General features: G+C 43.5%; 1 protein-coding gene across 1 annotated transcript in view; it reads left to right on the forward strand.

Moving 5' to 3' along the window:
- TENM3 (teneurin transmembrane protein 3) overlaps positions 1–25659 on the forward strand; it is a 997728-nt gene that overhangs the window by 950234 nt on the left and 21835 nt on the right. Inside the window, exons 26-28 of the mRNA XM_061404118.1 lie at positions 570–1444; positions 17060–17235; positions 22674–22909. Of these exons, the coding sequence (XP_061260102.1) occupies positions 570–1444; positions 17060–17235; positions 22674–22909 (1287 nt within the window). The remainder of the gene's footprint in view (positions 1–569; positions 1445–17059; positions 17236–22673; positions 22910–25659) is intronic.

A 25659-nucleotide genomic window follows, 5' to 3' on the forward strand; every position in this document is an offset into this window, starting at 1 on the left:
AATTATCACTAAGAAATGCTAATCATTTGTAATAAAATACCATTAAGGCAGCAGCCTGCAGATATTCCAAGAAGAACAAAACTGCTTAAATCTCTAAGCTTGTGATTGCATGAGGTCCTTAAGTAGTAGAGAGAACCCCCCTAAGATTAGTCCTCAGGGACTTCTGTTTAGAATTAGAAACTTTACTATTGGCCTGATTGAAAACACAAGAGAACTCTAATGTATTCATAACCTAGAAAGCCCCAGCATTTGGTGATTGTTGCCACTGAAAGGAATTGTGTTCATATCTCACTGATATCTATTAACTCACTACTTAGAGGTTCATTTGCTACTTAGCTATAATCTGCAAAATCTTTCAGTGAGCTGCATTTTTAAATAAAATTTATTTCTTCCATTTGTCTCCACTCCAAACATTTACATTTATTTCATTGTATATGTTTTAAAAACAATTTTAAAACGGTTTATCAAATTAACGGTCATTTCCCTAAATAGTCTAATTTACTCTCTGGCAAATGACCCGCAGCTCAGCAACTGACTAACCAGACCATTTCTGTTTTTTTTAAACTCAGGTACGCCTGGAATGGCCCACTGACCTAGCCATTAACCCAATGGACAACTCCATTTATGTGCTGGATAATAATGTCGTTTTACAGATCACTGAGAACAGGCAGGTGCGCATCGCCGCTGGGCGGCCCATGCATTGCCAGGTGCCGGGGGTGGAGTATTCCGCCGGCAAGCATGCAGTGCAGACAACCCTGGAATCCGCCACTGCCATCGCTGTGTCCTACAGCGGGGTCCTGTACATCACCGAAACCGACGAAAAGAAAATCAACCGGATTCGGCAAGTCACCACCGATGGGGAGATCTCCCTGGTCGCCGGGATACCGTCAGAGTGTGACTGCAAAAACGATGCCAACTGTGACTGCTACCAGAGCGGAGACGGCTACGCCAAAGATGCCAAACTGAGCGCTCCATCCTCCCTTGCCGCCTCCCCGGACGGCACCCTGTACATCGCAGACCTGGGGAACATTCGGATCCGGGCGGTGTCAAAGAACAAGCCTTTACTTAACTCTATGAACTTCTACGAAGTTGCCTCTCCAACTGATCAAGAACTCTACATCTTTGACATCAATGGCACCCACCAGTATACCGTCAGCTTAGTCACTGGTGATTACCTGTACAACTTTAGCTACAGCAACGACAATGATATCACCGCTGTGACCGACAGTAACGGCAACACCCTTAGGATTAGACGGGACCCGAATCGCATGCCAGTCCGAGTGGTGTCCCCAGATAACCAAGTGATATGGTTGACCATAGGGACAAACGGATGTTTGAAAAGCATGACCGCTCAAGGACTAGAACTAGTTTTGTTTACTTACCATGGCAACAGTGGCCTTTTGGCCACTAAAAGCGATGAAACCGGATGGACAACATTTTTTGAGTAAGTATATCAAAATTCTACTCTGATTATAAAATATTGTGATATAATAATGTAATATAAGATAATAACAGTATGATCCTTTTTCTGCCTCTTTTCTTTTTGTTTTTTATTGAAGTATAGTTGGTTTACAATGTGTGTTTCAGAGCAAAGTGATTCAGTTGTATATATATATTATACACACATATATTCCTTTACAGATTCTTTTCCATTATAGGTTACTCCAAGATACTGAATATAGTTCCATGTGCTATACAGTAGGTCCCTGTTTATCTGTTTTATAAATAGTAGTACGTATAATAATAGTATAATCTTAAGGGCAAGTGAGATCCAGGTTTTGGGAGAACCTGAAACTTCTATAAGTTGGGGATCACTTTTTCTGGAGAAAGAAGACAAAATTAGGGTCAGGGCCTTGGAAGGGACCCAGGCAAGTGGGGAGCCCTGAAGCTTAAGTTTCATGACCATCAAGGTCAGTCTAACTCTGCTTAAAGATTAATATTTTGCTTCATATAGACCTAATATTATATTAACAGCAAACTTTCATGGAAACATACTGCAGTCTTGGTTTTAGGCATAAACTTTTGGGGGGTTATATTTACCCATGTGCTAAAGCTGGCTATGTTAGCTGTCACTGAAGGAGAACTTTTTTTTTTTTTTTTCAACTTTTAACTTTTCATTTTGTGTTGAGTAGGGGCTTCCTTGATAGCTCAGTTGCAATGCAGGAGATTCCCAGTTCAATTCCTGGGTCGGGAAGATCTGCTAGAGCAGGGATAGGCTCCCTACTTTGGTATTCTTGGGCTTCCCTTGTGGCTCAGCTAGTGAAGAATCTGCCTGCAATGCAGGAGACCTGGGTTCGATCCCTGGGTTGGAAAGATCCCCTGGAGAAGGGAAAGGCTACCCACTCCAGTATTCTGGCCTGGAGAATTTCATTGACTGTAGTCCATGCAGTCACAAGGAGTCTGACACAACTGAGCAACTTTCACTGCCTCATAGCCATTAACAATGTTGTGGGAGTTTCAAGTGAACAGCAAAGGGACTCAGCCATACATATACATGTATCCATGCATTCATGCTAAGTCGCTTCAGTTGTGTCTGACTCCGTGACCCTGTAGATTGTAGCCCGCCAGGCTCATCCATTCTCTCCCAAACTGCCCTCCCATCCAAGCTGGCACATAACATTGAGCAGAGTTCCATGTGCTTATACAGTAGGTCGTTGTTAGTTATCTATTTTGAATGTAGCAGTGTGTACATGACCTTCCCAAACTCCCTTGAAGGGAAACATTAAAAACATTTACAATGAACTTGGCTGATTCCTTCAGTACCACATAAAGAAAGGCTTAACTTTTTTTTTAATTTTTTATTTTGTATTGAGGTATAGCCAATGAACATTGTTGTGATAGCATCTGGTGAACAGCAGAGGGATTCAGCTATACATATACATGTATCCATTCTCCCCCAAACACCCCTTCCATTCAGACTGAGACAGGCTGAACTTCTTATAATTGGTTATTGGAGAATCTGAACTCCACTTAAAAGAACCTTACCACTAAATGCAAATCAGAAATAGCTGGTCATTCTGGAAGCATATGAAAAAGTAAAAGGAGCATCCAGCCAGGCTATTCTACTAAATTTGTGGAAGAAAGGCCCAGCCAGTGTGCTCTAAGAACAGTCACATTTCATGGACTGTGTAAAATCACTTTCCATTACTTTCTCATTCCACTGACATTGCACAAAGCATAAGGCGAAATTAGACGTGCAGAGATGGCATGTTGACAATGCAAAATAGTCCTGGAAATGAATATTGAGATCCTTAGTATGACTTCTACAATGAAATGCTGGAGAAAAATGTACTTTCTATAGGAACACACCTCTAAAATTATAATAAAAGTCAGTAGAAAAAAATGACCCAATATACAAATATTTTCTATGCAACTTTTCTGGAATAGAACCTGTACATTAGGCTTAGTTCTCCTGTAGCTTGGATCGCTTTTCTTTTTTGACAGATTCCCTTTTAATAAAATGAATGTTCCCCAGCAGCCTGATTTTGTCAGAGGAACAAACCTTTTCAATTGAATTACATTAAAATTCTGTTCTTAACATTCCTTTTGCTCATTTTGGGATCGCAATAGGAAAGGAATAAATTGGAAGTTAATGGCAAGCACTTCCTTTGCACCGTTTTCAAAGTGATAGCAGGCTGTATTGCCAAAGAGACGACGAAGAGTACAGTAAAAGTGCCCCCATCTGATGAGACTGGGCGCGAGAGCTGCTCTGATGATAAGATCTTCAGGAAATGATGGTGGCATTGGTAGGGTTTCGGTTTAGTTAAAAGCAGGGGGGGAAATAGAGAAATAAGTTTTTAGTACAGTCTAAGACTCAACCTCTGCTCTGTGGGCCATTTTTGAATGTGCTCTTATTTGTTCCTTGAAATTGACAATGCACAGTTCGTCACGTGGGTTACTACTGATTGAACTTCTATAACACATGTACGGGCTCACTAATGACCTAGGATGAGAAATGGGTATACTCCATTTGTGGAGTTGATGTGGGATAGGATAAACAGATGTGGAGGGACTTCCTTGGTAGTCCGGTGGTTCAGACTGCCGACTTCCAATGTAGGGGGTGTGTAGATTTGATCACCAGTCGGGAAACCAGCATCCCACGTGCTGAGTGGCATGGCCAAAAAATAAATCAAAAGCAGTGTTTCTATTAATTTTCCTCTAGATGTTTACAGCAAAGACATGATTAAACCATTTTCAAGAAATATTTATGCACTCTGCGAAACAATGGATTACCATACAAGACAGGAGAAAAAACAGAGCTCTTAACCTAAATAATTCAGAACCATTATATCAGAATGACAAAGGACTTTTTCTTATAATATATATAATTATAATAATATAATCATAGCATAATGATATACTCTTATAATTTAGCTGTGAATGAGGAAGGGCCCACCCTTTGAAGTGTGAGAAACTGTAAAACACATTTCTCCGATATTTTGGAGGATTCCTTGATGTTTGTCATTATTAGTGAGCTGGCAGATCCCAGAATCCTAGTTCGTGTCTGTAATACTTCCCCTCGTATTCTGATAGTACCGCAAGTCTAATTTAGACCTTATAAGGGTTGTGGTTGTTCAGTAGCTAAGTCATGTCTGACTCTTTACAACCCCATGCACACACCAGGCTTTTCTGTCCTTCACTATCTCCCGGAGCTTGCTTAAATTCCTGTCCATTGGGTCAGTGATGCCATCCAACCATTTCATCCTCTGTTGCCCTCTTCTTCTCCTTCCCCCAGTCTTTCCCAGCATCAGGGTCTTTTCCAGTGAGTCAGCTCTTCACATCAGATGGCTAAAATCTTAGAGCTTCAGCTTCAGCATCAGTCCTCCCAATCAGTATTCAGGGTTGATTTCTTTTAGGACTGACTGGTTTTATCTCCTTGCAGTCCAAGGGACTCTCAAGAATCTTCTTCAGCACCACAGTTCAAGAGCATCTGTTCTTTGGTTCTCAGCCTTCTTTAGTCCAACTCTCACATCTATATATGACTACTGGAAAAAACATGGCTTTGACTATATAGACTTTTGTCAGCAAAGTGATGTCTGTGCTTTTTAATACACTTGGTTTGTCATAGTTTTTCTTCCAAGGAGCAAGCGTCTTTTAATTTCCTGGCTGCAGTCACTGTCCACAGTGATTTTGGAGTCCAAGAAAATAAAAAAACAAATGTCATTGTTTCCATTTTTTCTCCATCTATTTACCATGAAGTGGTGGAACCAGATGGCATGATCTTGGTTTTTGAATGTTGAGTTTTAAGCCAGCTTTTCCACTCTCATCTTTCACCTTCATCAAGAGGCTCTTTAGTTCCTCTTCACTTTCTGCCACAAGGGTGGTATCATCTCCATATCTGAGGTTATTGATATTTCTCCCGGCAGCCTTGATTCCAGCTTGAGCTTCATCCAGCCAGGCATTTCACATGGTGCACTCTGCATAGAATTTAAATAAGCAGGGTGACAATATACAACCTTGACGTATTCCTTTCCCAATTTGGAAACAGTTAATTGTTCCATGTCCAGTTCTAACTGTTGTTAAAGATGTGGTTGGTGAACATTTATTTATAGAGAAGAGCCTGATAAAACCTATAGCTGGCTCCATGGGAAGTGCATGCGTGCGTCCTAAGTTGCTTCAGTGGTGTCCAACTCTTTGCAACCCCATGGACTCCCCTGTCCATGGGATTTTCCAGGCAAAAATACTGGAGTAGTTTGCTATGCCCTCTTCCAGGGAATCTTTATTGACCCAGGGATGGAACCTGCATCTCTTAAGTCGCCTGCATTGGCAGGCAGGTTCTTTACCACCAGTGCTACTGGGAAGCCCTCCATTGGAAGACTATCGTGTAAATATTTGCTTTCTGAAATAGTTCAGACCTTTCCATACCAATAGTTAATGCTGAAAATATTAACACTTCTCGCTTTTGTTGTTGATTTTTTAAGAATGTATTTACCTATTATTACATATTTACTGTCTTTTGTTTTATAAAATAAGGACTTTCTCAGTTGACCTCATTATTAAATAACCAACAAAAAATTAAGACTCCATATTGATAGCACTTTCTTCTGAAATGTTGGGGGTGAAGAGTTGAAAACAGAAAACGTTTCCCATCCAAATACTGTTAAGTATATTGCTGCCCCTGATAGCTGGAAGAATGGCTCCAGGAAAACAAAACCCAATTCTAAACTTGAAATTCTTCACCAGTATAATAGAGTGACTTTTTAGGGTTCACAGAGAATTAACAAAGCAAAAGAACTTTCATTTCAGAAACTGGAGGCACCGTCTTCTTCTGGGCAGCAGTTTCTCTCCATGTTATTTGTTCTTTTTGTATCGCTACCGTGACTCCTGAAGGAGTGGCCAGCATTCTTAGACACACCACAGATGGTCTGGTAGGAAGACAATAGCAGGTGTCAGGTCGTTGATAATCCAGCTCTGAGATCCCTGAATTAGACTAATATGTGTCATGAACAGAAGACTTCTTCATTGCTGATGAATAAACCCTCTTTCCTCAGACCACCTCTTCTGTTGACTTGCTGTCCATCTAGCTTTGGGGTCCCCTTGTCTGATGACCCTGTGATAAGCCTGGTTACCCCCTTCACTTAGTAATCGGGATTCTTCTACGCTCTTCTTCATACGATTTTAAAACAATTATCCCACGTTATATTTCCTTAGCTGGAGTAATTCCAGGGAGACCCAAAAGATCTTACCTACTGGAAATATATTATTTAAAAAGTTCATAGCCAGAGCTAGACCTCACTTCTTACACTCGAATGCACACAAAAACAGACCCAGTGTATTGAGTTGGGCAATAGAATAAATTATTTAATAGCTAATGGCATTTCACAGCTCTCTGCTTGCTTACCTCATAAAACACAAAGCGGGTGGGTGTATCTGGAGGCACTCTGTCAGGTTAGAGAAGACAATGTGGGGAAGAAAACTCTGAGTTCTGGCTGATATGTATATGCACACTGCCGAGTTGGTGGCAGTTTTCTGTCTTGGGACTTTGAATATTTGGAGCTTTATATATGAGGGGTTGACTCTGTGCTCTGTCATGAGTTCTATTCAGATTCAAGGAGCAAATAAATGAGTTTGCACTCTTACACATTTATGTAGGTATATATGGGTCTCTGACCTCTCATTCAGGTGCTTTATTGTTCTCCTTTCAAGCTAAGCAATTTCAGAATGAGCTTCTCAGTTCATTTCTTTATAATGAACGTAACTCTGTGCCCGTGCAGACCCACAGCTGCCACTGACATCAGTTCTGATCATCCCAGAGAAGATGGGAAGGGGAATCTCAGAGGAGAGAGAGGCAGTGTAAATAATGCCTGGACTTCATGTTCAAAATAGTGTGCAGACAGCGCAGATAACCTAGGAAAACTTGCTGGTGATTATTCCAGATCAGAAAAGATGAATCCAGTCTCATTGACAGTGTTGTTGTTCAGTCGCTCAGTCGTGTCTGACTCTTTGCGACCCCATGGACTGCAGCATTCCAGGCTTCCCTGTCCTTCATCATCTCCCAGAGCTTGCTCAAACTCATCTCTGTTGAGTCAGTGATGCCAACCAACCATCTCATCCTCTTTTGTCCCCTTCTCCTCCTGCCTTCAGTCTTTCCCAGCATCAGGGTCTCTTCCAGTGAGTCGGCTCTTCACATCGGGTGGCCAAAGTATTGGAGCTTCAGCTTCAGCATTGGTCCTTCCAGTGAATATTCAGGACTGATTTCCTTTAGGATTGACTGGTTTGATCTCCTCGAAGTCCAAGGGATTCTCAAGAGTCTTCTCCAACACCATAATTTGAAAGCATCAATTCTTTGATGCTCAGCCTTCTTTATGGTCCAACTCTCGCCTCCATACATAACTATGGGAAAAACTACAGCTTTGACTAGACGGACCTTTGTCAGCAAAGTAATGTCTCTGCTTTTAAATAGGCTGTCTAGGTTGGTCATGGCTTTTCTTCCAAGGAGCAAGCGTCTTTTAATTTCATGGCTACAGTCACTGTCCACAGGGATTTTGGAGCCCAAGAAAATAAAGTCTGTAAACTGTTTCCATTGTTTCCCCATCTATTTGCCATGAAGCGATGGGACCAGATGCCATGATCTGGATTTTTGAATGCTGAGTTTTAAGCCAGTTCTTTGACTCTCCTCTTTCACTTTCATCGAGAGACTCTTTAGTTCTTTGCTTTCTGCCATAAGGGAGGTGTCCTCTGCGTATCTGAGGTTATTGATATTTCTCCAGTATTGACTGTGAATCACGTCTAAATAGCCAGACATCTGCGTCAGTCTGTACAAACGGAGAGAATAACCTTTCCCTTGGTAGGCATCTGACATCCAACCCTAAAAACTCAAACACTGAAACCACATTTCATTGCTCTTTCTGCCCAAAACTGCATTAACAACAAAGCTGCCCACTTTACAAATACATCTCTAAAAATGGTACCCAATTCCTTTTCTTTATTTTCCTTTTTCTTACTTTCCTCATGGAAAAAAGCATTTACTGCATTAAGTGTGATTTTAAGAGATTTAATCAGCAGATTACTTAAATTCATGGGGAAATGTTATGGTTGATTTCCATTTTTTTGCTATTTTAATTGTTTAATAATTTTACATTAAATTTTTAACCAGTATGGTTAGTCCCAGGGACATCACTAAAAAAAAGAAAAAATGTGTAGACAATTGAATAATTGTACATTTTTGTACATTTCAAACATTAACCCTTTAAATCTTCGTACATTTCAAACATTAACCCAAATGCTACTATTGCTAAGGCAGTACTTTTTACTAATACTTGATTTAGTATTAGTCTTCTGCAGTCTAGTTTTAAGAAATCATTCATTCTGTCCAGGTTTCAAAGCAGAAAGGGAAATGGAGAAATTGTGTGTTATACAGGTTGAGAAAATCCCAGAAAAATTAAAAAACAGATTAATCTGTCAGATTATTTTCAGCCTATCTCACAATATATATAATAATAGAAAATGTTCCATATTTCTCACTATAATTTGCAGTGTGTCAATAGTGGCAAGCCTACATTAACTCTTTTGGTGTGTTTTATCTAGGCAATTAATGTTCAGTTGCTCCATAATGGTTCAGGTAAATGCAGCTTCTCAAAGTGTCGAATTCCTTCCTTAAACTAATTACATAGCTGTCTAAACTGGATGATCTGATATCATCCTATCTGGGTGTGTCAGCAACTTCCCTTATAGGGTGATCTTCAGATGATTTACTCTGAGACCAAGTTACATACTCCAGCCATTTTAAAGGGTTGTTTGATTACAGGGCAAGAAATCTACACAGTGACAACCAATGAAAGGAAAGTTTATTATTTTATAATCCCAGAACTGAAGATGGACAGTTGGTGTTTTCCAGAGACTGTCTGGCGTCTCGTCTCTGACTCATCCAGAGGATATCAAAATAAAAGCAACTTCGGCCTCCCTCCCTCCCAGCTACCCTCACTTCTCAGCCTCCCAGAGGAGGCCCCTTGCCTGGGTTCCAGGATCCTGGTTTCAGAATGTCTTGAGGCCTAAAAGCAAGCTAATATGGTCACTGTTCTCTTCTGTCCTCTGCCCCAGGGTTGGGGGAGACCTAGGAAGGAGATAAGATGACTAGGGATATCATCATCTCTGACTCCTCTTAGCATCCCTCTCTTAAAAACACACATACTTCCAAACAGATTTCCTAGACCTCAGTTCATCCCAAAATTCAGCCAGTCTAGTTGTTGTTGTTGTTGTTCAGTCGCTCAGTTGTGTCTGACTCTTTGCAACCCCATGGACTGCAGCTCGCCAGGCTTCCCTGTCCTTCACTCTCTCCCAGAGTTTGCTCAAACTCATGTCCATGGAGCCGATCATGCCATCGACTTAAAGTGAGACCTTCAGAGGTACGAAGCAAGGTGAGCAAGCCAAGGTGGGGTGTTCCAGGCCAGAGTCAAACATTTACTCGGGAGGCAGAGCATGGCAGGCTTTAGAAAGAACATGCAGCTCAGAATAACAGGAGCATAGAGTATGTGTGGAAGCAGGAAGATGAGTAGAGGGAGATCATAGTTCTCATGCGGCAGGGCTTATACTAACCACCTGGCGATTGCAGTTAGACAGGGCTCCCATAACGGAGTTTTCCCCAGGGAAGCACAGTGTTCCATCTGGCAACAACATAAGGATGGACTGAATGTAGAAAAGTAGGAGGCGGAGAAAAGGGGGAGAGGGGAGTTAGGAGACAGTAAATCTAGTTGAGTAGTGAAGGTCTGACCCACAGTTGGGCATGGAAATTTCAGAGAAAGAGGTAGGCTAGTCATCAGGAAATGAAATACAGCTTGAGGACTTAATGCACGAGGGGAGGGAAAAGAAAATCCACTAACCTAGTGACCAAGTGGGTAGGAAATACAGGGAAGATGCAGGATGGTAGAGAGAGATGAGCTCTGATTTGGAAATTATGATTTGAGGGACCATAGTCCAACCCTGCATGTGGTCAAAAATGGCTGGTGAGAACTCAGGGTGAGGGACTTCCCTGGTGGTGCAGTGGCTTGGGACCCTGAGCTCCCAACACAGGGGGCCCGGGTTTGATCCCGGGGCAGGGAATTAGATCCCGCATGCTCCAATTGAGACCCAGTGCAGCCAACTAAATAAAAAAGAAAGAAAAGGAACTCCGGGTGAGTCAGTTCTAGACATGTGGGCATGGGAGCTGTGGGAAAAACGGAGCCACGAGTGTGAATGAAATCCCACTGGGAAGATCTGGTTAGGGAGGAAAAAGTGTGAATATATATGAATTTATAGACATGATCCTGTTAGCACTTGAGACAAAATTCATGTGAAAGAATATCTTTTGGTGTTTTTCTTATCTTGCATCTTCCCTGTTATTTCTGGCAATATGCGTATAGGTAGGTAGACAACTGAGTACCAGACGAACACATGATTTAGAAACTAGTTGGTTGTTCTGCTTCCTGTGATGATGGAAGCGTTTTGCATCTTCTCTTCAAAATCTGATTTTTTGAGGATTGCTCACCGACAACATTTGCTCTTGAATTCAAAGAAATTATCATTTGCCTGTGAGATCATTGGTAAGATATATAAACCTCAGGTTCATTCCCAGAATACTGAAATATGAATTCTTCAGGATGTGCGTGTTATAAATCGCACGATGGCTGTTAGGATTCAGTCCACCGCGAGCAGTTTAAATCAGGTTCTGGTTTTGCTGTTTGCCCATGTCCTTCATCAGAAATGCAGATCCAGGAATGATTTGTATATATGCTTTTGTTATGATACGGTTGGTAATTGTGTTCTCCTTTACTGCAGTGACAGAGAAGTTATTACAGATTAGCATTGTGAGAAAAGAACTGCCATACAGATGGCAAGACTGGGGGGATTTTTGTTTTGTTTTACTGGCTGTTAAATGATGAAAGGAAATTGAAACCAAAGGAACTCTGATAGATGGGAGGAAAAAATTCTCCCTCTGTGTCATGGGGACAGTGGAAAAGACAGGCTGATTAAGTCTGTCTTGGGAGTCCTTACAGTGACTGGTGGCTCAGAATTTTGAGCAAGTGGCAAAGAATCCGCCTGTAATGCAGGAGATGCAGGTTTGATCCCTGGGTCAGGAAGATCCCCTGGAGGAGGGCATGGCTACCCACTGCAGTATTCTTGTCTGGAGAATCCCATGGACAGAAGAGCCTGACAGGCTACAGTCCATAGGGTTGCAAACAGTTGGACACGACTGAGGCGACCTAGCATGCTCGCATGGGGCTTCATGCCATGGGCATGCAGGATCTTAGTTCCCTGATCAGGGATTGAACCCTTGCCCCTTGCATTCGAAGCACAGAGTCTTAACAGCTGGATTACCCAGGAAGTTGCCTCCCCCTCCACACGCACACACCTCTTTTTTTTTTTTTTTTTTTGCTGTTGAATTTTTTTTTTTTTTTTAAGTTTGTGAGAACTTTGTTTCCACCTGAATGTATATGCAGTGTTAACAGTCTATGGGTCTTAGTTGGTGACAGCCTTAGTCAATGGCTGTCTCAGCTGAGGAACTGCTAGAGATGTTTGAGCTGAGAAGTGTTGCCCTCGGGAGCAGGGGCATGGCATGGCTTAGAAGATGGATTTGGTAGCCGTGGATGTGGGGAGAGGCAGCCAAACCAACTTTGCAATCTAGGGCGGCTGTGGGAGTGGAAAGATACGTGTGAGACATTATGAAGGCAAAGGAGAGTGTCGGGAACTTCTTGTCTCTAAGGGGGTATGAGAGAGAGGATTTCACATCAGGATGGAAATCAGCATTTTCAACTGAGATGGTCTGAGCCTCTGGCTTTCCGGGGCATTTGTCGAGAATCCCGCTGTTAAGGAAACTTAAAAGGAGATTTTAAAATATACTATAAAGGCTAAAACAGCAAGTCTAGGCAAAAACGCAATCAAAATTAAAGATGAACAAATAGAGAAACCTCAACACGGGGCAGCCCATCAGTGAAGGAGCAGAAGGTCATGGAGAGCCTGAGGGAGTTTGTCTTTTCCAGCGAGGGGCTGTTGTCAAGAGGGGTCAACCGGGAGCAAAAAGGAATGTGCCGTGTGATGAATCTGAAGCTACGAGGTGGAGGCCAAATGAGTGGAAGGGGTGCGGGGCATGAAAGTGATGTTCCAGTCGGATTCCCTGGAGCCTGTAGCGTTGTGAATTCAAAAGCTCATAAAAGAAAACCACGTCTCAAATCTACAGGCTAAGCAGGCTAGCTCTCACGAGCAGGGCCAGGCAGCGTTCTGGAGCGCCACACGCTGCACAGGGGCAGAGACTGTGTCCAGAGGCGTGTATTTGATGAGAAGGCCCCGTTAGAACCCGGGATCAAAGCTTTTCGGAGGACGGCTGGACATCGGCTGTTGCGTTGGTTTTCTGCTTTTGCTAAAGATGGGATCACCTGCCCTGTCTGACAGGCATCTCATTCTCCCTCCCTCCCTCCCTCATCCAGGGTCCCCTGGTAATTCTAATGTCTGCCATCCATCTTGTTTCACTTCTGTTGTCCTAGCTGCGAATCTGTGCAAAAGTTCTCACAGATCCACAGTGAAATGGAAAAAAAAAAAAAGATACATAATGATGGAGAGAATGTGTTCATAAAGCTTTATTATTTCCTTGTCAAGAATGGTCTGCCCCCTGAAGTTAGGTCCTTTTTTGCCTGCAGCATGGCTAAATGGCCTCTTTTTATGAAAGGATGCTGGTAACAGGTGAAGAATTTGCAAAACTCTCTGTTGGTTCCCAATCTTATTTTTTGTCTTGGTCTGTGAAATCGGCGAGTCTGGGGAGGAGTCCCTGCGTGACCTGTCACCCCACCCCTGGGCTCCTTTAAGCCTGATTAGAGCCTTGCTTCTCCTAAAAACTAGCACAGTCCCCAGTGGTGACCCCTGTCCAGGTCCTCCCTCCATCATCTCGCGGCCCCTACCTGGACCCTCTGCTTCAGCAGGCTCTTCCACGCCCTGACTTCAGAGCCTGTCTTTCCTCATGCCTCCACACCTCTCCCTGCCTGTTTTCTTGACTGGTGTGTGTCCCGTCTGTGTTCCTTATCTTCCCATCTAAATCCGCATCTATTTCAAGGCCCAGCATGGGTCCCCACCTTGACATGGCACTTGCCTGCCACCCCAGCAGGACCTCACACCATCACCTGCACTCAGCGGGCTCTGGACCGCCAGGCTTTTGATGCTCTTCATACCCACAGTTCCCTCGTGCTGTAACTTGCCTACAAGCTTATTCAGAAACTGGTAGGTGACCAGCGGGGTAGATGCCCTAAGGGTCCTTTGGAAAATAGCAGCTTTCCTGGCCAGCCCTGTGTGAGCGCTTCAGCCCTCTGAGTGCCTTACTTTTTATGAGCAGCCCCTCATCTGAAAGCACAAACTCAGGACTTCCAGGGCTACACTGTGGAGCTGGGCCACTAGGATGCTAGCTTAAGCCTCTGTCTTCCTAACTGCACTGCCTACAAAAGCTACTTGTGGCTTTATTTCCCAAAGAACCAGAAGCAAACAGGTGAGTGTCTGAATACGCAGTGCCCCCTGCTCGAAGGCGGCGCACTCGGCATCCTGTGATAGGAAATGCCTGCCCAGCAGGACGGGAACCACGGGGTTGGCCAGTGAAAGAGCAGTGGCAAGGATGGAAGAAATGCGTTCCACGGGAGAAAGGTGATGGGCCCGCTGTAGACTGAATGGAGCTAGGAAACATAAACCAGCAAAGGGGACAGAAAAGGGCAGGCGAGTGACAGCCGCGGGAATGCATCCGTGGAGCGCTGGCAAGTGGCATCATCTATATGAAGCTATCGTTCTCCACTCTAAGTCAAGCACTTTGATTTACAGACGGGCCCGGGGACCTGGGTCCAGTGCTTGGAATCTCCAGACATGGGCCCATCGTGAGATGCAGAGACAGAGCCTGATCAAATCACCTAACCATGTCAGATTTTCATTTGTCCGTCTGTAAAATGGGAAGGGAGGCAAGGGTTGATGAAGTACTGAATTGCCTTTTATATAGGAGGATGCAAAAGGATGTCAGTTTCTCTTTAAAATTTTTCTGTGGCTTTTTTCTTCCCATTTTATTGACACATAATGGACAAACAGCACTGTTTAAGGTGTACAGCACAGTGATTTGACTTAGGTAAGGCATGAAATGAGTATCACAGTTTGGTGAACATTCATCATCTCTTGAAGAAGGCAATGGCACCCCACTCCAGTACTCTTGCCTGGAAAATCCCATGGACGGAGGAGCCTGGTAGGCTGCAGTCCATGGGGTCGCTAAGAGTCGGACACGACTGAGCGACTTTCACTTTCACTTTTCACTTTCATGCATTGGAGAAGGAAATGGCAACCCACTCCAGTATTCTTGCCTGGAGAATCCCAGGGACAGGGGAGCCTGGTAGGCTCCCTATGGGGTCGCACAGAGTTGGACATGACTGAAGCGACTTAGCAGCAGTAGCAGTATCTCTTATAGATAAAACAGTAAAGAAATAGAAAATTTTTGCTTATGATGAGAACTCTTGGGATGTACTCTCTTAACAACATATATATATATATATATATATATATATATATATATATAAACATACAGCAGTTTAATTATTGGAGAAGGAAATGACAACCCACTCCAGTATTCTTGCTTAGGAAATCGCATGGACAGAGGAGCCTGGCAGGCTACAGTCCATGGTGTCACGAAACAGTTAGACATGACTTAGCAACTAAACAACAGTGTTAATTGTATTTTTCTGGTTGTACATTGCATCCCTGGTACTTATTTACCTTAGGGTGTTAATTTCTGTAAAAACACAGTAACTTTTTCTCTCTCTTATCCTGTGAGAAATATAAAGCAACGCAAGAATTATGTCCTGGTTAACACTGCACTTTAGGCTGGTATGGTCAGTAATTCTATAAACCTAGGCTTGTTTGTTTCTTCAAAAGTAATAATGTCTTCAAAAAAAAAAGTAGTGACAGCAATAAGCCCTGTTGAGTTTCTTTCATTGATGCCTTAATCTGCTAGGGGCATTTGGGTTGCTGGGGAAGAGAAGGACTCGCCTTTTTTATTTCAGCTCTGCCTTTTGTGGGTCCAAACAATGATTACACTTAATGGTGCATTTTCTTTCTCTCTGTGTCTCCATCGCCCGCCTCCTCTCCTGAGTGCCCGTTCCTGCCGCTGGCAAAGCGGCAGGGCAGATTGTCAGATCAAGTCAGTCAAACCCCTGATCTGACTGATACTGTCCCCACTGAATTAATGGGGCCTGAACGGACATCCCTCTCTCTCCTCCCAACTTTCCACCTTCCTGTCTCCACCGTGACATTGTCCTTGCGGAATTCTCTCCCTCAAATGCCTGATTCCCAAGTACATTTCTCTAAGTGACACTATCAAAGCCCGCTATCCTTTTATTCCAAAATAACATCTAGTACTTTTTATTCTACCCCCATCTCTTTGTTGCCCCGTGTTTTCACCTTTTACTATTATACCTTCACTTTTCCTCTTTCCTGGTGACTTCTATCTTTCCCTATTAAGATTCTTTCATCTCCTACTTCTGCATCCAGACTTATTTTCAGTAGGACATGGTTCAGCACTCCATTTCTTAGATCTTTTGTTAATGAAGCAACTTTAGTGTAAATATGAAATCCTATCTTAAATGCATTTTTGTCCCAGGGAAGTCCCTGATTTCTCATTCAATATCCGCTACTCCCCCGACCCCGCCCCCCGCTTCTTTAAAGCACATTGTCATTTTTCTAAATTTTCTCTGGTGCTGCCACCAGTGCGAAAGTCACCTCCCAAAATCAATATGTTAGTAAAATGTTACATCTCTAATGCATAGTTATGATTAAAGGATAGCTTTTTAAGGTACATCCTAACATTTAAATTATAAGTTCCTCCTTATATATATGCTAAGACAGAGTTCGTGTATAATAAATAGTCATTAAATGTCAGGAAGTATTACATCTCATTTCAGTAAACATAATAAATCATCATTCAAAACACCACCATTCCTGTAATGTCAGTGGAGACTACATTATCACCACCCCCGCCAACATTTAAGTCCCAGAGTACCATTATGAAGTATGTCAATCACTGAGAAATAAAGTCTTTTTAAGTCTTTATTATACTAATTTGTTGAAGATGTCTCAAGATACTGAAGGGATATCTTTACATATGTAAATATATAACATGAATGTATATATACTGCTTTACAAAGTTATAGATATAATTTTTTCATATTGCACTGCCATAGAGGGCATAAGTTAGTAAAACCTTCAAACAGGATATAACAGCGAATTCAGTCTACTTTGTAGAAAATATGGAGGAATACTAAGAAATTTAATATCACCAAACATGTTCCCTTTGAAACAGCAAATTAGATGTGCAGGAGGATTTTGGTCACACTTCAGAGAAAAATGTGCTGAGGTGGAGAGCTGTTTACTCTGCCTCTCACCGGCATGGCTTTTCTATGTTAAACAGGCTTCTGATGACTTCAAAGCATGTTTGAAGTCCTCACTCAGCACAGCTCCTGCACAAAGACAAATATGCTTCCCAACACGTGCGGCTAACACTGCCGCCAACTCTCGTGTAAGTAGGAAGAATCTGCAGTTGCCTGTTTACCACCCAGTTCATTCCTCTCTCGTTCAGCTATGACAGCGAAGGGCGTCTGACCAACGTGACATTTCCAACCGGCGTGGTCACCAACCTTCATGGAGACATGGACAAGGCGATCACAGTGGACATTGAGTCGTCCAGCCGAGAAGAAGATGTCAGCATCACTTCAAATCTGTCCTCCATTGACTCGTTCTACACCATGGTTCAAGGTAAGCATGAAAGCACAGCTTTCAACGGCCCTGTTTAAAACACCGCTGGCACGGAAGTCGCATGTGGCCATCCCCCTCCCTCCCCGCGCTGTTTCAAGATGAACTTAGGGAAGGAAAGGTGGAAATGTAAACCTCTAGAGATAAGGATGAAAAGCCTCATATCTACATGTAATGTTTATTTAGCAACATAAGGGCTTCCCAGATGGAGTGATGGTAAAGAACCCACCTGCCAGTGCAGGGATGCAAGAGACCCAGGTTCGATCCCTGGGTTGGGAAGATCCCCTGGAGAAGGAAATGCAACCCACTCTAGTATTCTTGCCTGGAAAAACCCATGGACAGAGGAGCCTGGTGGGCTACAGTCAGTCAAGTTCAGTTACTCAGCTGTGTCCGACTCTTTGCGACCCCATGAACCACAGCACACCAGGCCTCCCTGACCATCACCAACTCCCGGAGTCCACCCAAACCCATGTCCATTGAGTCAGTGATGCCATCCAACCATCTCATCCTCTGTCGTGCCCTTCTCCTCCTGCCCCCAATCTTTCCCAGCATCAGGGTCTTTTCAAATGAGTCAGCTCATTGCATCAGGTGGCCAAAGTATTGGAGTTTCAGCTTCAAATCAGTCCTTCCAGTGAACACCCAGGACTAATCTCCTTTAGGATGAACTAGTTGGACCTCCTTGCAGTCCAAGGGACTCTCAAGAGTCTTCTCCAACACCACAGTTCAGAAGCATTAATTCTTCGGCACTCAGCTTTCTTCATAGTCCCATTCTCACATCCATACGTGACCGCTAGAAAAACCATAGCCTTGACTAGATGGACCTTTTTTGGCAAAGTAATGTCTCTGCTTTTTAATATGCTATCTAGGTTGGTCATGACTTTCCTTCCAAGGAGTAAGCATCTTTTAATTTCATGGCTGCAGTCACCATCTGCAGTGATTTTGGAGCCCAAAAATATAAAGTCAGCCACTGTTTCCACCATTTCCTGTCTATTTGCCAGGAAGTGATGGGACCAGATGCCATGATCTTAGTTCTCTGAATGTTGAGCTTTAAGCCCGCTTTTTCACTCTCCTTTTTCACTTTCATCAACAGGCTCTTTTAGTTCCTCTTCACTTTCTGCCATAAGGGTGGTGTCATCTGCATATCTGAGGTTATTGATATTTCTCCTGGCAATCTTCATTCCAGCTTGTGTTTCTTCCAGTCCAGCATTTCTCATGATGTACTCTGCATATAAGTTAAATAAACAGGGTGACAATATACAGCCTTGACGTACTCCTTTTCCTTTTTGGAACCAGTCTGTTGTTCCATGTCCAGTTCTAATTGTTGCTTCCTGACCTGCATACAGGTTTCTCAAGAGGCAGGTCAGGTGGTCTGGTATTCCCATCTCTTGAAGAATTTTCCACAGTTTACTGTGATCCACACAGTCAAGGGCTTTGGCATAGTCAATAAAGCAGAAATAGATGTTTTTCTGGAACTCTCTTGCTTTTTCAGTGATCCGGCAGATGTTGGCAATTTGATCTCTGGTTCCTCTGTCTTTTCTAAAACCAGTTTGAACATCTGGAGATTCACGGTTGACATATTGCTGAAGCCTGGCTTGGAGAATTTTGAGCATTATTTTGCTAGTGTGTGAGATGAGTTCAATTGTGCGGTAGTTTGAGCATTCTTTGGCATTGCCTTTCTTTGGGATTGGAATGAAAACTGACCTTGTCCAGTCGCAGGGCCACTGCTGAGTTCTCCAAATTTGCTGGCATATTGAGTGCAGCACTTTCACAGCATCATCTTTCAGGACTTGGAATAGCTCAACTGGAATTCCATCACCTCCACTAGCTTTGTTTGTAGTGATGCTTCCTAAGGCCCACTTGACTACACATTCCAGGATGTCTGGCTCTAGGTGAGTGATCACACCATCGTGATTATCTGGGTCGTGAAGATCTTTTTTGTACAGTTCTTCTGTGTATTCTTGCCACCTCTTCTTAATATCTTCTGCTTCTGTTGGGCCCATACCATCAATTCCGTACTTTATCGAGCCCATCTTTGCATGAAAGGTTCCTTTGGTATCTCTGATTTTCTGGAAGAGATCTCTAGTCTTTCCCATTCTGTTGTTTTCCTCTATTTCTTTGCATTGATCACTGAGGAAGGCTTTCTTATCTCCCCTTGCTATTCTTTGGAACTCTGCATTCATATAGTATATCTTTCCTTTTCTCCTTTGCTTTTGGCTTCTCTTCTTTTCACTGCTATTTGTAAGGCCTACTCAGACAGCCATTTTGCTTTTTTGCATTTCTTTTTCTTGGGGATGGTCTTGCTCCCTGTCTCCTGTACAATGTCACAAACTTCCATCCATAGTTCATCAGGCACTCTGTCTGTCAGATCTAGTCCCTTAAATCTATTTCTCACTTCCACTGTATAATCATAAGGGATTTGATTTAGGTCATACCTGAATGGTCTAGTGGTTTTCCCGATTTTCTTCAATTTCAGTCTGAATTTGGCAATAAGGAGTTCATGATCTGAGCCACAGTCAGTTCCTGGTCTTGTTTTTGCTGACTGTATAGAGCTTCTCCATCTTTGGCTGCAAAGAATATAATCAATATGATTTCAGTGTTGGCCATCTGGTGATGTCCATGTGTAGAGTCTTCTCTTGTGTTGTTGGAAGAGGGTGTTTGCTATGACCAGTGCATTTTCTTGGCAAAACTCTATTAGCATTTGCCCTGCTTCATTTTGTACTCCAAGGCCAAATTTGCCTGTTACTCCAGGTGTTTCTTGACTTCCTATTTTTGCATTCCAGTCCCCTGTAATGAAAAGGACGTCTTCTTGGGGTGTTAGTTATAAATGGTCTTGCAGGTCTTCATAGAACCTTTCAACTTCAGCTTGTTCAGCATTACTGGTCAGGGCATAGACTTGGATTACCATGATATTGAATGGTTTGCCTTGGAAACGAACAGAGATCATTCTGTCATTTTTGAGATTGCATCCAAGTACTGCATTTTGGACTCTTTTGTTGATTATGATGGCTACTCCATTTCTTCTAAGGGATTCTTGCCCACAGTAGTAGATATAGTGGTCATCTGAGTTAAATTCACCCATTCCAGTCCATTTTAGTTCACTGATTCCTAGAATGTCGACGTTCACTCTTGCCATCTCCTGTTTGACCACTTCCAATTTGCTTTGATTCATGGACCTAACATTCCAGGTTCCTATGCAAGATTACTCTTTACAGCATCGGACTTTGCTTCTATCACCAGTCACATCCACAGCTGGGTGGTGGTTTTGCTTTGGCTCCATCCGCAGCCTTCTGTAACTCAATGAAACTAAGCCATGCCGTGCAGGGCCAAGATGGACGGGTCATGGTGGAGAGGTCTGACAGAATGTGGTCCACTGGAGAAGGCAATGGCAAACCACTTCAGGATTCTTGGCTTGAGAACCCCATGAAGAGTATGAAAAGGCAAAAAGACAGGACACTGAAAGATGAACTCCCCAGGTCGGTAGGTGCCCAGTATGCTACAGTCAGTCCACAGGGTCGCAGAGAGTCCATGGAGCATACTAAGAAATCTAATTTAAAAGAGTCAGACGCAATTGAGCACACACATACATATTTAAAATCACATAATATCTAAATATTTCTGTTGACCTAGAAATAGTCTTCTTTCTTTCCCACTTAATAAGTTAATTCTCACTCTCTACTTCTCTCATCGATCCCTTTTTACTTCAGTGTCACTGGCCATGGAAGGACAGCAGCGTGAGGCTAAGCACTTTCTGAATCCATGGGTGATGATGCAGTCTTTGAATCCACTTCTCATGCCATCACTGGAAATTTATACCAGATTCCAAGTATTTGTGTGATATCTGGGCTTTCCATTTTTTCATTCAGTATATGGACTTCCCTGGGGGTCAGATGGTAAAGAATCTGCCTGCAATGCAGGAGACACAGGTTCAATCCCTGGGTCAGGAGGATCCCCTGGAGAAGGGAATGGCAACTCACTCCAGTATTCTTGCCTGGAGAATCCCATGGACAGAGGAGCCTGGCGGGCTGCAGTCCATGGGGTCAAAGTCAGACATGACTGAGCAACTAACACTTATCACTTTCAAGTAGGCATAAACATCCAATATCTCCATGAGAGCCTCCCACCATATTCCTTTTTGATGTAATCTTCAGGAACCCCATTTACAATGACCGCTGCAACTGTGAAGTCATTGCTCTAAAACTAATTGTTGAATCTGAGTTACACTTCAGATTATGGCTAGATTTATTTCCAGCTTGGGAAGATTCCCCTGGAGAAGGAAATGGCAACCCACTCCAGTATCCTTGCCTGGAAAATCTCATGGACAGAGGAGCCTGGGGGCTGCAGTCCATGGGGGTCACAAAGAGTTGGCCATGACTGAGTGACTGACACACTTACACAATATTTTATAGATTTGCGTTGTTGCTGGTTTTTTTCTTTAGCCACACCTCCTGGCTTGTAGGATCTTACTTCCTCCACCAGGGATCAAACCCAAGCCCCTTGCAATGGAAACACAGTGTCCTAACCACTGGACCACCAGGGAGTTTGAGTTAAACTTCTTTGACTCGTTTTTATTAACCAGCTCTGTCAGGTAATCTCTACAGTCATCTAAAATTACTGTTGCTTGAACTTATTGCTTCCCCAAATGGCCCTATGGTATTAAAATTCTTTAGTTAAGTCCATAACCTACAAAATGAGTGGGTGTTTTGTACAAAATATAAGGTGACTGCCTTTTTTAAAGTCAGTTTCGGGGGAAATAGCTCCTTATATATTTTTGGTGTGGAAAGTATAGATATTAAATCTTTTCAAAATGTCTTTAACAAAGGATAGATATAAAGATGGGTGTAGGAAGGGGTGTCTCTTAAGACCCTGAAGGTGAGACACAGGCTCCTAAAAGAACCCATATTATTCGGTTCTTTGCAAAACATTTACTGCACGTTCCACAGAGGCTGAACCGTCATCCGTTTTGTCAGGCACACGAGAAAAAGAAATCTGTTAAAGTGGACAAGGACTTTACATTTTCCCCTAAAGGTTACCTTTAATATTCAGCCAAACCTGTTACATCAGGAGTTCCCAGGTTTTTTGGCATCAGGGACAAGTTTCATGGAAGACAGTTTTTTCCCCCAGACTGGGGGCCGGGGATGGTTTGGGGATGATTCAAGAGCACTACATTTATTGTACACTTGATTCCTATTATTATTATTATATCAGCTCCACCTCAGATCATCAGGCATTAGGGTCCTGGAGGTTGGGGAACCCCTGCACTATAGCATGAGATGCCAGAAATCAAAGTTGTTTGTTATTTTCTACAAGAATATCATTAAGTACTTTTTATTCCTTATCAATGGAGTCCCATCAGTGTTTTAGACATGCATATAACCCCACAACCAACCAAGTGTTCAGTCCACACCTATAGTTCATGTTTTCTGCGGTTTCTTTTCTTCCAGATCAGTTAAGGAGCAGCTACCAGATTGGTTATGACGGCTCCCTTCGTATCATCTGTGCCAGTGGTCTAGACTCGCATTACCAGACCGAGCCCCACATTCTGGCCGGCACCGCTAACCCAACAGTTGCCAAAAGAAACATGACTCTGCCTGGCGAAAATGGTCAGAATTTGGTGGAGTGGAGATTCCGGAAGGAGCAGGCTCAAGGCAAAGTCAATGTCTTCGGTCGAAAGCTCAGGGTAAGTCAGCGTCAGAGGGTGGTGATGGCCAGCCGGTCCTCTGCATCACTCAATGGCCTGTCCACGAGAGTGTGCCTGGGGCTCACCTGCTCATGCTCAGGGGGACACCTTACTTTACAGCCAGCCTTCAAGCCATCAGATTGCTCATAGTAAAAGCCAACTATTTGAAAAAAGGGTTCTCTCAATATAGCGTTGATTAAAAATCAAATTCTTTCCTAGGAAATTAGGATTTTGCATGTAAAATGTGTGAGTCACTCAGTCATGTCCAACTCTTTGTGACCCGATGAACTGCAGCCCACCAGGCTCCTCTGTCCACAAGATTCTCTAGCAAGAATACTGGAGTGGGTCATCATTTCCTTCTCCAGGGGATCTTTCCGACCCAGGGATTGAACCCCAGTCTCCTGCATTGCAGGCAGATTCTTTACCATCTGAGCTACCAGGGAAGATTTTGCATGTAGGATAGTCCCAAATAGCCTGGATGACAACTGATTCTTGTTTTACTAATATTACCTTAGTAATCTTATGCTTTTCCTTCACCCACTCAGGAGAGGTGACTTTGTAATGACATAGGGATGAGTAAGCATTGGCTGAAACATTGCAAGTATTCCAAACCCTAAATATGTATATTGAAAGACAGGGGGCTGGCCTTTGGAAGATGGAGTCTGCCTTTGCATTCTCAATATTTTTAAAGTACAGTGTGGGCTTGAGACGTCTCTAGTGGGAGAAGGCAATAGCACCCCACTCCAGTACTCTTGCCTGGAAAATCCCATGGAAGGAGGAGCCTGGTGGGCTGCAGTCCATGGGATCGCTAGAGTCGGACACGACTGAGCAACTTCACTTTCACGCATTGGAGAAGGAAATGGCAACCCACTCCAGTGTTCTTGCCTGGAAAATCCCAGGGACGGGGAAGCCTAGTGGGCTGCCGTCTATGGGGTCGCACAGAGTCGGACACGACTGAAGCAACTTAGCAGCAGCTAGTGGTAGAGTGGTTGGGAACTTGGGATGTGGGTTCTATCCCTGGCAGAAGGCTAAAATCCCACATGCCTGCAGCCAAAAAACCGAAACATAAAAACAGAAGCAACATTGTAACAAAAATTCAACAGACTTTAAAAATGGTCCACATCAAAAAAAAAAGTGTAATGTGGGCACACAGGAGATAACCAGCGTCAGAACCTACCTCCTGGCTATTGATGAAAAACCCAGACTTACCTTTTTTTTTTGGACTGTGCTGGATCATTGTTGCTGTGCGGGCTTTTCTCTAGTCGAAGCGCACAGACTTCCACTGTGGTGGCTTTTCTTGTTGCGGAGCACAGGCGTTCAGGCTTCAGCAGTGGCAGCGTGTGGGCTCAGTAGTTGCGCTTTGCAGTCTCTAAGAGCGCAGGCTCCGTAGTTGTGGTGCACTGGTTGAGTTGCTCTGTGACATGTAGGATCTTCGCGGATTAGGGATCGAACCCATGTCCCCAGCATTGGCAAGCACATTCTTAACCACACAGCCGCCAGGGAAGTCCCAGAATTACCTTATTTCTATGAGACACATGATAACATTGCTGATTGCTAGGGTAAATTGATCTTTGCAGAATGTTCTCTGTGTTGCCTTGTTAGGTGTTTTTATTCGTCCTTTTCATGCTGTGGACCAGATGCAAATAGAAAGCAAGCTGTGATTTATGACAGTTGTTCAGTAAAGACAATATAGATGAAGGACTAAAACACAGGTTACGAGGAACCCCCTTCAGGCCACTGTAAACTGAACCTGCTTCATTTTTTCTGTTAGTGAACAGATTTTTGTTTATCAGATAAATGCAGATAACCATTCCTGAAATTATTTCCCTTGCCTTAAAAAAAAAGTTACTCAAAATCAAGGAGAGAGAAGAAAACATGGAGTGTACCATTCATGTTCTATTAATGGCACCAAAAAATGGTTAAGTTATTAGTATAACAGGCTAACATTATTCACCAGGCCAACTTCACAGTTAAGAAACAGCTGATATATTTTGGCCATTTCCAAGAAATAGAATAAAGTAAAAAAAGAATCAGTGATCAGATACAGGCTGTTCAGCTCACAGGTTATATTCCAGTTCCACTTCCATCGCAAGGCAGGAGTTTGGAACTCTAAATACATAATCTTCTGGAACCAAAGCTGTGGTCCCATCTTACCATCCCCCAGGATGCCCCAGCTCCAGGGCCCTAGACCCAGAGCTCTGGTGCACAGAAGCTGGGGAGGCTCAAGGGTTATCCTGAGAGAGAGGCAAGAAGAAAAAACAGAACATCAGAAAGAAGAAGATTAGCAGGGGGGTAACGTAACTGAAGGCAAAAGGAGAAGGGGGCTGCAGAGGATGAGATGGTTAGATGGCGTCACTGACTCACTGGACATGAGTTTGAGCAAACCCCTGGAGACAATGGAGGAGAGGAGCCCAGTGTGCTGCCGTCCATGGGGTGGAAGACTTGGGCAGGACTTCGTGACTGAACAGCAACAACAACGTGATGGTCAAGAAAACCAGCTCCAGGCTCGTTTCAGGGTCACTTGCAGAGGGCCTTGGTCAATGGCCGGAGGCAGCTTCAGCTTCAGCATTTTTTTCCACTGAAGCAAGGCCTCGAGCTGCCGGCGTGTCTGTCTAATGCTGCTGCTGACCACTGCCCCAGCCCCTGCTTCCCTGGGCCGCTGCACACTGGAAGCTAGTTCCCAGGCTTTGTCTTATTTGACCATCCCTAAGCCAGGCGTGGTGTGCCTACACACACACACACACACACAC

The sequence above is a fragment of the Bos javanicus genome, chromosome 27 (assembly GCF_032452875.1).
Source record: "Bos javanicus breed banteng chromosome 27, ARS-OSU_banteng_1.0, whole genome shotgun sequence".
Lineage (NCBI taxonomy): Eukaryota > Metazoa > Chordata > Mammalia > Artiodactyla > Bovidae > Bos > Bos javanicus.